The 13013-nt window shown below is 38.3% G+C and overlaps 1 protein-coding gene across 1 annotated transcript in view; it reads right to left on the reverse strand.

Moving 5' to 3' along the window:
• Positions 1-13013, reverse strand: part of GLIS3 (GLIS family zinc finger 3) — a 422334-nt gene that overhangs the window by 49373 nt on the left and 359948 nt on the right. Inside the window, exon 6 of the mRNA XM_058565743.1 lies at positions 11729-11870. Coding sequence (XP_058421726.1) covers positions 11729-11870 — 142 coding nt within the window. The remainder of the gene's footprint in view (positions 1-11728; positions 11871-13013) is intronic.

Consider the following 13013-nt stretch of genomic DNA (forward strand, 5'->3'; position numbering starts at 1 on the left):
GCATTGCTCTTCATAATGGAAATGGCTCTCATAGGAAAGGGGGAACCAGTCTTATCCGTGGACTGTGAATTCACTTATAATGAGTGCCTGAGTAATGCTGGGACCCTGAGAAATGACATTTAACGCTTGGTGGCTGGTACATGGGAAGAGGTATGGGCTCACCATTCGTTTCTTGGGCAGTATTTCCAGGGTCTGGGCACACAGGGGTAAGCTAATCAATGAAACCAGGCTAAGTCAGCATTCACTGAGATATTAAAAAGAATTAGAGGCCCCATGCGAATGGTGAGCTCAATCTTGTCTCTCTGTCTCCCCTCCCCAACTTCCCTGCTATCAGGGGAAATTTGAACCTGGGAAAGATTCAAGAAACAGTTGAACTGCAATAAAAATTGTGACTCTTTCAGCATCACCAGAAATTGGGCACTCGAGAGAGATGTCAGGGTGGTTATTAAGAGAACAAAGTGCACGCACTGGGAGTCAGATGGACCTGGGTTTGAATCTTAGCCTTACCAATTACTAGCAATGTGTCTTGAGCAAGTCACTTAAGCTAAACTCAGTTTCTTCATCTTAAATAAGGATAATACCTCACAGGATGGTGAGGAGGATTACATTATATATAGAAAACACTTAGCACAGTGCCTAGACCATGGTTAAGTGCTCAATAAGCCATTGTTGCTATTCTTTGGCTATTTATATTATTTTAACTATTACTATTGTTAATAGGATGAAGACAAAGGCATATGTTGCTCCAGAATGGTAAATCTCCAATAAAGTATGGCCTTTTACCTGAAGATGTATATAAATATAAACAGTGGACTAGGTCATTTTAAAATGTAGAAGAGCATATACATCATATTCTCTAAAAATAAGCATTTTTTGTTCAATTTTTCTAATGCAAGTTGCTAAAGTGCTCAAGGCCCACAAAAGAATCCTCAAAGGGTTAAAATGTTGTACTTTATTTTACATGAGTAATATACACCTTTGAGTTACAACCGTAATGCTAATGCGTTTCAGTTTAAAAGATAACAAGTCATTTTCATGCATGACTGCACTTTGTTAAGGAGTGAAAATGGGCTGTTACTAAAATGTCAACACAATTGTCCCTCTTGAAGCTTAGTTTATCTTGAAGTATTTTTACCTTTCAGCACTCCTTTTTGTTTGTTTCTCTAATTGTGTAAAGATCCAGCCATGGTTAACTTGCAGAATTCAAAAAAGACTTCCCTTCAGTCATTCTGAAGAAAATGACCAATATTGGAGGTGACTGGAGTTTCGGTCCCCAATAGTGAAAATTTAGGCCTCAATACCTTCTGCGGTTCTTTGCATTTCAGCCTGGAGAAATTTAATTGCACTGTCATTCAGTGGAAGATGCTCTCACAACCTAAATTCACAAACCAGAGAGAGTTTTCTAACAAGGAAAATGCCCCGTCAGGGTCACTTGTAAGGCTGCATTTGATACTGAGGTTAACTGGAGAATGAGAGAGATGCCTCAGCTAATCCTTGTCTTGTTGCCTATTAGTAGAAGGGACTAGTTTTCTTTTCTTTTCCTCCTACTGTCTGGGCACTTTTCCCCTTCCCCTCCTTCTCCATCAGGAAGGGCATCATTCCACATTCCACCTGTATTAGGAAAAAGTAGCTTCTTCAGCGTTTGCACAGTCATCTCTCTAATCTTTCCCTTCTCCTTGAGGCATGAATAATTTTAATATTGCCAATCCCTAAACATCTATTCTTTCTGCCTGTCTTTTTTTTCTCTCACTTTGCGGTGTAGAGTATCATTATCCAGCAGCCCTGATAAGAGGATAATGAAACAAACCTTTCTCAACCGGATCAGGTGGCTGTCAGACTAAAATGACACCACCCGTACATCCTTGACATGCTATCCCAAGCTAACTGATGGCGAACAATGGTAACTGTCACCTGTGCACTAAGACAAAGAAAATATACTCATGTCACCTGATGGGAGAGCTACCTGGCAACCGATAAACAAATGTGTTAGGGAGACATTCTATTAAGGTAAGAGAGAGTACATCTCTGAAGAACACGCCTATTAACTTTGAGCTTAAGACTGCTGCTGTTCACTGGGGAACAGAAATAAATAAGGTAAAATGAGAATTTATTGATGTCTGGACAGTTACATGAATATTCAGGTTCTCTTACAAATAGATATTCCCACATGAACTCCACACTTCTGTGTAGGCTGCCCAATTACATTTCCACATCACGCAGCTGGATTTATAGCCAGGGAAGAAGTTATTAGTGTTTGGAAGAGGATACATGCTTAGATGTCTTTCTGGAATACACTGCGATACAACGAGAAGATAATGGCTGATGTCATCCACATAAACGCCAAAGGTTACCATCAAACATTCTGAAATACCAGGTGTAATTAACTTCATGTTAGGAAAAGCTCTTGAAACAGCTGCATTTCAGAACAAAGACATTTTGTTACAAGTAGAATGGCATCATCTGGCAGCTCCCTCAACTTTTCTGGGACCAACATTTCATGCAGCCCTCTTGGGTCTTTCCACACAATGCATGACAATCTAACCTCAAATTTCATATCTTATCTTTCTTCAGTCCGCCTCCCAACCTGCCTACTTATTCACTCGCAGAGAGTTAGTTACTCAGAAAGTCAGTAAAATAATTTGAACGAGCAAACAACTCTGACTACCTTCTGAAAAACCCAGCGCTGCCCCTGTGTGTTACATTATGCCCCAGGGTGGGCAGAGGAGGAGGGCAGAAAGAAAGATAGAGCAGGTATGGCCAACCATTCCAGGAAGGTCTTACAGGAATGCTCTTCAACTCTTTCTTTGGAAATAAGGTCCAACTTGGCCACAAAAACAAAAATTTTAGTAAAAATATTGGGTTTAACTCCTCATTATCCTTCCTTTAGCTATCTCCTACCTGTTCCATGTTGACTACAAAAGGTGTTTCCTCACTTTCAGATACTACAGAGACAACCCCACCCAATCTACTTTCACGTGACTTCTGAAAGCATTTCACAGCGAAGGCTTCTTACAGATTTTTAGCACAGACAGCCAATCCAATTTTTAATGCAATATTTTTCAAGCCAATTCAAGGGCTGATCTACTAACTCTGTTTGAACTCTCTCAGGAAACCTCTCCCTTCCTAGCTCTATAAAATGGAGTAACAACAGCCCTTTTGAGGAACTGCGCTATATCTAGAGGGGCACCAAAGTCTGCAATTACCACTAGCCCCAGGAAAAACTGCATAGGTGATGAAGTTGGTTTTGTTGTGACTTCAGGGAACCCCTTTCCCCCTTTTTCACACTTTGCCCACAAAGTGGACTCTCTTCCCATTTTGCCTTCAGGTGCTCAGTGTTATCTCCTAGTTTACTTTACTCTCAAGATAGACTCTGATAAGTCATTCACATGTTATCATGAATTTATGCACATATACAACCTTTCTCAAGGAATTTTTATTTAAAAGCTTTTCACTATCTGTGGAATGGAGGTTTCAGTCTTCAGTTATATGAATTTCATGCATCTTGTTGCTGGGAGAAAGTGTATTTTGAGGAAGTAAGCAACTTTCCTGTTGGAATGTGACCAGATGGGTTCCTAAAGTTTGATATTTCAACTTTTTGCTCTTTTCCTGGGCATTCATGTATATGTCTATAAGAGTCCTGGATTTTAGAAAATATAATTCTTCATATTCAAGGGTTTGAGACTCTTTTCTTTTTAGGCAAAATAGACCTGGATAGAATTAAACCATGACTGCTCCCTCTGATATCTCTGCCAGCCCTGGGGGCTCATCATAACCAGAACCAAGTCCTGCTCTCTTCTGGCAGCTTCTTTCTCCTACGGAGGAGCCATATTAATGAGGGCTTACACCCTTCCACCATGGCCCAGGCTGTCTCTGTAGATGTCTGCTTGTAATGTGATGACTTTAACCGGCAATAATTCCATTTGAGTCACTGTATTTGAGGTTCCATAGATTGCCCGAGGGAGGACAAGGAGTGCTGGGCAATGGGTGGTACATGTGGTCTGGATCCCTTCAACTGAAACAGCTCTGCTGTGACCTGTTTTAAATACTGGGCCCTATAAAAATCCTAGCAAACCCATGGGCTAGAAGACTACTAAAGTTATATGCTAAGTCAAATATGTTATGGGGATCAACAAAATCTATATGTATTGGCAGATTTTTAAAACAAAATTAGAGCAAATATATGAAAGCCAAAAGCTTCCTTGATTTCACTCAGTCACTGATAAATGCTCCAGATGTAAGTATAAAGCAGTGGTTGGCAAACCTTTTCCGTAAAGGGCCAGATAGTAAATATTTTAGGTTTGGCAGGCAAGAGGCAATCGCCTCAATTTTTTGAGCAACTCTTCTCATCTAAAGGCTAATAACAGTCTTATTTACATTTTACATTTAAAAATCTTAAAACCATCCTTAGCTCTCAGGCCATCCAAAAACAGGAGGCAGGCAGACCAGACTTGGTCTGTGATGTAATAAAATTATCTGTTGCATGTTAACTACTAAGAACCATCATGAAAAGAGTAGGGAACTGTTTTTGAAATATGGAAACTAAATTTGAGGTAAGCAAATAGTCAAGAATAGTTTTCTAGACTCGTGGGAGTATATTTTGAGATAAATGACATGGCCTGGAAGAGTCTACTTACAAAATGACATCAGGAGGGCCCAAGGCTATGCCTCAGCAAAGCCAACACAATGACTGTGTAAAACTGTGTTGGTTGAGCCCATCAATCCTATTTCTTCCTTCCTCCACCTACCTCACCCTCACAGATTCTCTGTTGATTAAGCTCATTTTTCAACGAGCTACACTGGCACTCTGTATGACCAGCTTAAGTATACTTCTACTCTTTAGGGCAACAGAAAAAATGTCTAATTTACTGATATGAAAATGGGTCTTAGAATATGGGAGTCCCGTAACTTGACTTGAATTCTTCTTGGAAGGAACACTTTATCTCAGGATAGCTATTTCTGAACTCAAATAGTAGCAACCAGTACTAAAAAGAATGGATAGAAGGGGTTCTAGTCCCTGTCACAGACATTGACTTGGGTAATTCTCTAAGCTTTTAAGCAAAGAGGAAGGAAAAAAAGAAAGGAGCATCAGCGGAGCATCTACCAGCTGCAGGGAGCGGTCTTATATGCAGTCTCATAAAAAAAAAAAAAAAAGGAAAATAAATTTGAGTTAGAGGAAGAAGTAACATTTCCATTTGCAAATGTTCCATTTGAGCATAGATTGGCTACATAGCTGGTCAAAGGGATTGTACAAAACACGGCCAATAATATGACTTAAGAAAAGAGACATTCAATACCACCCATCCTTACTTTTATATAGATATAACCCAAAACTGCCTTAGTACTTCAGAACTACGGACCCTAGATCATTACTTTACCATAAAATCACAAGATCTTCTGGGGCAGTTGCATTGCATTTTTCATAAAGTGCATCCATTTCTCAGAAAACTTGATGAGCATCCCTGTGAACCAGTCTGAGGAGCAAATTCTTATGCATGCTGATGAGAAGTTTATCCCCTTTTCTTTTGAATAGTGAATAGCTCACTTTCTACAGCCCCTCTTAGAAGGTGGAAATAGGACTTTAACTAAATTCCCAGGGAAAGGTTCCAATGAAGATTATAAATCGCTGACTTCTTAGAGTGTGGTTAGGTGTTAACAGACTTGTTAACAGAAATCAGAGCTGATGGACAGTCAGAGCAGAAGCTACACATGAGCAGCTAAATTCACTGAGAGACCAGGAGTGGGGTGGAAGAAGCAAGGCCCAGATAGCAACTAGAAATGGTGTCATGAAAGTGAAGCTAGAGCAGCCTTGAAACTTAGGTAGGAAAACTAAGAAGCCAAGGAGGCAGCTATAACCTCTGATGAATCAATGCCTGCTGGTTTAGGCAGTATTAATGGTTCAAGTCATGGCGAGGGCACCTGAATGGGGCAGACCATTCTCTGGCAAAATTGAGGAGGAAGATACTGTAAAAGCCAGTCTTTGGAGATAGTATTGGTCGTGTGGAATGAGTCAATCCACGATATCCTCTTTATTCAGTGCCTGCAATATGCTTTCTTATTACTGTTAACAGTAAAACATGACAATATCCAAGCTAATTCAGTGATGTCCTTCACTTTAGAGTTTTATGCTACTCTTAACATTTATTTTCAGTGCTCATACAAGTGTAAAAAATGAACTTACACTGTGACTACAAACACCCTGAAAATGCCCACTTTCTTTTTTTCTTTATTCTTCACATGAAAGAGACATAAGTACCTATTTCTCTCTTTCTTCAGAAGGTAGATTCAGTTGAAGCTCATAACTTGGCTCATAACTTCCTAATCACAAAAGCTATTAGCTTCTCATTCAAGAAATTCTATCCTGAATTCTCTGTTTTGCCATCCTTCTGTTTCCTAAGTCCTGCTCAGGGTACACTTCAAAGTAGATCCAATCTTTCCTTCTCATACCCCATTTGAGTGCTGGCAAAATAACATAAAATGAGGAAAAGGAGAAATAATAGTATAAAGATAACCAAGACTTTGCCCAGTGAGAATAAAGCTACACGTGCCCAGCTTCACTGCTTTCCTCTCCTCCTCCAAGAGGCATGGAATTGTTTTTGCTCACCCACAAAAATATTTTTACAGCACAAACCCGAACATATTGTAAAACTGAATAATTCAGCTTAATCTTGCATGAAAAATTAACATGAATACAAGGGAATAAGTGGATATGGAAAATTGAAGCACCAAATTAAGCACCTTGCAAACACATAAAGTCATTAACATTAGCTGCATACAAACAAATGTGCCCGGTGCTGGCTGGGAATCGAAATTTTAATTTTCGATTTGGGTAGTTATAAGATTTTACTCTTAATCAAAATACGGGCAGTGCCATTATAACAATGGTGTGGAAAGACAAGCTTAATATCCGTCTATAGATTTTCTGTAGTGAGAAACAAAAATATATATTACAGGGCAATTTTCTTTTTTCCTTCACTATTTGATTCCTTTTTATTATCTTTGCAATTATTTAATTGTAAGTACTAGAGCAGCATTATTCTATTTATTATTGTAAATATACAGCATATCAGCTATAATCATTAAATTGTCTTTTGTGGACAGATTTCCATCACATTGTTTTCATGGGAAAATTTTTCTCTGATTTTTAAATTCTTTTTTTAAAATGTCAGCTTTATTGAGGTTTAATTGACATAAAAATTGTAAGATATTTAAAATTTACATTTTTTTAATGTACATTTTATTAAAATGTACATAATGATGGTTTGATATACATATACATTGTGAAAAGATTCCGCCCATCTAGTTAATTAGGGGCAATTCTTATTGTAACTCTCACCAGTCGAAATTCAGATCATGTTTTGCTAGAAGTCAGATTCTCACATTTTATGATGCAGAACAGTGGTTTTCAAATTGTGGGCCTTGGACCAGCAGCCTCCACTGTTACCTGAGAACTTTTTAGAAACACTTGGCAGAAATTCAAATTCTTGGGACTCAGACATATGGACTCAGGAATTCTAGAGACGGCCCAGCAATTTGTATTTTCACAAGCCTTCCAGGTGATTCAATGCACCCTAAAGGATTGGCTCTGGGCTAGGAAGGGCTAAATCTATAGGTCTTTTTGACCTGTAAATCTATTTGATCTTCATAATTCTCCTAAAATTTTAACCTATTGGGAAATTTGTGTGCCAATTTAGAACCTTCTAATAAAGTCCCTAACTTAACAACCAGTTTTTGAGAGTAGACTATATGAGGCACTTTTATATAAAATTATTTCTAACCCATATAACTCTGCAAGCTGTCCCAAGATAGCAAATATACTCAACTTAGGAATGTAGAAAATGTATTAAAACATATACCATAAAATTACATTAACACAAAACTATTTCACGAAGTATGTTAAATCCTGTATGGATTTAATATCATGCTATTTATTATAAAAAGTGACAGTATTGCAAGAGAGAAGGCTTCATTTCCCAGTGATGAGGGAGAAGGGAAGGAAATGACAATATATGACTTCGAAAATTCCTGCTCTAAAAAAATTCTTTACTTTCCTTCTACAATTCCCTATAATATCTGAACATAACATTATTTTTCCTGAAAAATCTAAGGTCACATTCAAAATTGGGATAATTCAACAGGACTTGTAAGCTCTAAAATTACTTTATAACCCAATAGAAACGGTACCAATAAAATGCCCTCATTCTTGCAGATTTCCTTGTTCCTGCTGCATTCACTCCTCACATGATGGGTGGTTTCTGTGGGACTCAAATATCTCAACCACATTGGCCCTCTATGATATCTTCATGGCTAAGGCCATTTGCAAAGGCCATGTTTTATTGAATCTACCGTACAGTTTCAGTTTGGAGGGAGTCATAACTTTTGTGATCACCCATGGGACAGATCTTCTTCCATAGAACATTCTTTGTTGGTGAATGGACCCTTTACCAAGTCCAGGTCCTGGTCCAGGCTGTCCATGATATTGCAGACTCACTAATGTAGGCTTATCTGCTTCATTAGCTCATCAAGGGAGCTGACAAGAAGACCTACACAGGCATTAAGCGTTGAAAGTGGCATTCACACCTTGATCTACTGGCTATGAAACATTTCTCCCTCAGATTATCAGAGAAATCACCTAAATTTACAGGTTGGCCTGCAGCATTATCTATCTGGGGTATAGAACCTCTGAACAAAAGGGCAGAAAATGTAAGTGAGCCATTCTTGAGAATTGCACATCACTGCCCCGGCCCACCCGTTAGATCACAAAATTGCCCTCAGATTAGCTCAGGAGCAGGCCTGGGGAGACCGGATTTTCAAGTAGTAGAAAAGTAAACACCTCAATTTAAAATTGTCCTCAGCGTGGTCTCAAGTGATACCTGGCTGCTTTAACCTGGGGCACTATTTCCTTCCACAGAAATAAAAGTCTTTTCAGGTAATCCTTTCCAATCAAACTCTGTCTTACCAATCTGAAAAGTTTGTTTCAATAAGGGAAGCCAACAAGTTAGGAGACGTGCAAGAGTTGTGTGTCAGAACTGCCATCTTCCTTGTTCATCTTAATGCTCTGTGAACTATCCCTCTCTTGGAATCTTACAAATCATTGTCTACTAGCCACTAAAAATTTCCATTTCAAAACTGTGACTTCTTCAAACCATGAGTCCTCAATTGCTGTGGCTTCTAAAAAATCAATAGCGTTCAATGCTAAACTGCTTCTGATCCTACGCCCATATGTACTAACAGGTTTCCATCAAAATATTTTTATGATAAATCAATTTACTAGCACATAAAGGTATAAGTGCTTGACAATCATTAAACAAATATTTTTCTTGCGTTTGTATAATAGAATGTAAAGGGAACAACTTCAAGTACTTTTGCCATTTAGCCAAGTCTTAATCTTCGTTAAATTGTCTTAACACTTCAGACTTTACATTAAACTAATTGATGAGCAGTTTCCTTTTCCTTTGGCATTTTTCACTGTTTGGCTTATTTCCATAGATCTTTAGCACAGGTTTGAAACTGGTGTGAACTCCTGGCAAATACATTTCTAGAAAATATAAAAGGAAGGCTTAAAATCTTTGTTTTTTAGTTTTTCCTCCCGCCTCGTTCTGCTCTGGGTTTGTTGCCTACTCAGTAAAGCAGAAGACGTAATCAATTATAAAAAAAAGGCAAGAACAAAGAAAGTAAAATAGAACCCAACGGAAGCAGGAATAAAGAAGGAAGCAGAGAAATTAAACTTTCACAGTTATAAGCTAACTCAAGAAGTAAAATTCCAGGAACAAAGTTAAGCAAGATGGCCACCTGCCTGTTTCAAATGTTCCCCGAGTCACAGAAAATTAGAATCAATCATAAGATGCTTTGTGGACGCTGTGGCAACTTAGGCTCCTCGGGCCCATTACGGCAGCTCACCTGCCACAGCTGGAGGCTCAAAACTAAGAGCTCAAAATCTTTTTGAAGGTCAAATGCAGAAAAGTAAAAGAGTCATGAACAGGAAGAGGAATTCTGTTTGGAATGACAAAGTCATTTCAAACTAAACCTCTTAAAAACTTTAACAACACTACCAGACATACAAAAACACACACCAAGACAAATGTGACTCCTAAGCTTTGAAAATGAGCCAAATGCTGTATGCTACATATAGTAAAGGTACTAATGTTTTCCATAGAGATATCATAGATTCCCAAATCTATTTCCAAGAGGTTTAAATGCAACAAGACTAACCTATCATCATAAACTATACTGAACGTTGAGCTATTTTCCAATCGATTCTGGTTAGCATTGACTCTTAACTGTTGGGTTCCAGGTCTCTAGTAAGATCACAGATTTATCGACTGAAGAAGTAGAGAAATGTTCTATAGACTGTTTTAAACTGATTGTTAATTTAATGTGCTAGAATAAATGTTCATATATCAAATATTTGGCAAATCAGACATATGTGCAAACAAAAGCTAGTCACACTTTTTCGTGTATACATCTAATACAAAATATTTATGTACATTGATAACATCGTACATTAGCATATTTCTTGTATATATATGTACCTGTACCTGAAACCTCTGTAAGATTTGGCCAGCCCTTCAAATAAGTTTTAATCTCATCTCCTAGGGTCTCAAAAAGCAGAGGCTTTGTTTTCTCCAAGAGACAGTACCCAAAGCAACTGATAAAGGGCCACCAATGCTAGGAGGACATTAAGAATGCCTTGATGACTGACCCTCTTGAAATATTTGCTTTATGCCCTTTCCCCTGCATTTGGATCAACTGAGAACTGTCGAGCTTAAAAAGTTACACAAGCATGGTCTTTCTCCTATTCCACTGTTACGCATCAGTAAATTCTTAATTCTTTATGGCTTATTAGTAGTTTCAAAAGAAAAAACAGTCTGCTGCCAAAACCTGGCTCTGGAATCAGATGGTGGTGGGAGTGGGATTCGCAACCCACAGAAAATAGAAAATTCCCATTGTCTGGAATGTGGAGCTGGTGGGACTTTTGCTTTCATATTCATACCATGACAGTAAGAGCTTTCCCTATGTGAGGATGATAACCAATTATGTTTGCACAAGTACATCACCATTATAGAGTGGAAAATGCACAAAAATCCAGGCTAAGAAAGTAAACGAAAAAAATAACTTCCTTATTGCATATTAATCCTTTCTTATTTTTCACCACATACGTGAAAATTTCCAAATCTGGAGTCACCTATTATTCAAACCAAGGCAGAAGGAAGCTGGTCTGGGAGTGCCATCCCATCCTCCCCCACCCCATGGTTGACAAACATTAATGGTCATTCTTACAAGTTGTTTTACTGATGTGAAATTTTTCCTAGATACCTGGGGTATCCTTTTAAAATGCAAAGGTAATAATGACTGTTCCATTAAGAAATCCACATGCAGCCTTCTACCTGCTTAAGGGGGAAGGAAACATTTCCTTTGAGTCTAAATCAAGTTAATAAATTTAAGATACCTGGGAGGGTTGGGTGCTCTGAATTTTTGGCAGAAGTCCAGAACTAAAAGAGCTAATGCATTATTTTACTTTGTTTCCTTACGAGAAAAAACAGTCTGCTGCCAAACCCAACTCAGGAATCAGATGGGGAGGAGGAGCGGGGGATAATTTGCAGTCCATTGATAAAGGGAAATACAGATGATGTTAGGAGAATTTTTCTCATTGTGATCATTCCCTTTAACCAGAGTGAAGGGTCTAGAGAAAGGTATTTGATGTGGCTGGGTCTGCTTTTGCGGTCATTACCTGAATAGAGGTCAGGCCCGGGCCCCGGGGAGCGTCCCACCACCGCATCAGCAGCATCTCGTGGGGAAGTGGCTGGCTGCAGGGGCTGCACGGTGAGGCAATCCGTGAGCAGGTCAGGATGGATCTCTGCACTGGACCGCAACTAAGAGAAGAGAAAACAGAAGACAGATGGGAAAGAGAAGCTGTTCCTTGGAATACTTTCCTGGAAAGCCACTATGCCCTAAGACTCATTGTAATTCAATCCACAAATATTCATCAAGCAGCAACTATGGGTTAGGCATTGGGCTTAAGAGAGAGTCAATAAAAGGGTGAGTTCTCCAGCCCTAATAACACCTGGCAGGTGCTTCAGGAAAAATGTGGCCAAAGGCGGATTTGACTTTAGTTCTTGATACATCCACTTCTGGGAACCCAACTTCTTACTATATTTCCTTTTATTTGCTCTGTATCTTATCAGAACTTGTAGTGATAACAAAAACAAACTCAAGTATATTTAGTCCAGATTGGAAAGCACTTTTAAAATATAAAGATACTACCATGAAAATATCTTGGAGATAATTGAGAAATGGTCATTGAGATTTGATACCCATAGATTTTACATGAGAGGAACTTTTAAAATATTATGGAGCATGATTAAAAGAAAAACCAATGTCATTAGCAGCAACAAAACGCCAACAGTAAGTTACATGAAAAAAACAAAACAATTTAGATCTCCATTTTATCACAATAACAAATTCTTTACGTATTAAAGAGTTACGTGTGAAAAATCAAGCCATAAAAATGTTAGAATAAAGTATAGGTGAAAAGTTATCTGATCTCCTTATGAAAAAGAATTTTGTAAGTGTAATTTGAATGGAAATAATAAAAGGTTTCATTACATAAAAATATTAACCTTCTGCTTGTATAAAAACATAACTTTAAAAAGCCTAGAAATATATTTGTTACAGATATTATAAATAGTTACCATCTTCAGTGTCTAAAGAGAGCAGATAAATTGATTTTGTCTTTATCAAGATAAAACTAAACTTTTAGATAGAGGGCTGGGGTATACTTACTCATCGAACAAATATTTATTGGGCATCAAACACTCCCCTACGCACTAGGGATGTGTCCTATGGAACTTATACTCTAGAGAGGAAGCAGACAATGAACAAATAAAATATATACAGTATCAGCTGGTGATAAATACTATGGAGAAAAGTGATTAAGAGAAGCAGACAGTGAGTAGGGATGAGGGATATGGCTTTAGATAGGGGGATCAGAGAAAGCCTGTTGGAGGTAGCACTTG

This window comes from Diceros bicornis, chromosome 22, assembly GCF_020826845.1.
Source record: "Diceros bicornis minor isolate mBicDic1 chromosome 22, mDicBic1.mat.cur, whole genome shotgun sequence".
Classification (NCBI taxonomy): domain Eukaryota; kingdom Metazoa; phylum Chordata; class Mammalia; order Perissodactyla; family Rhinocerotidae; genus Diceros; species Diceros bicornis.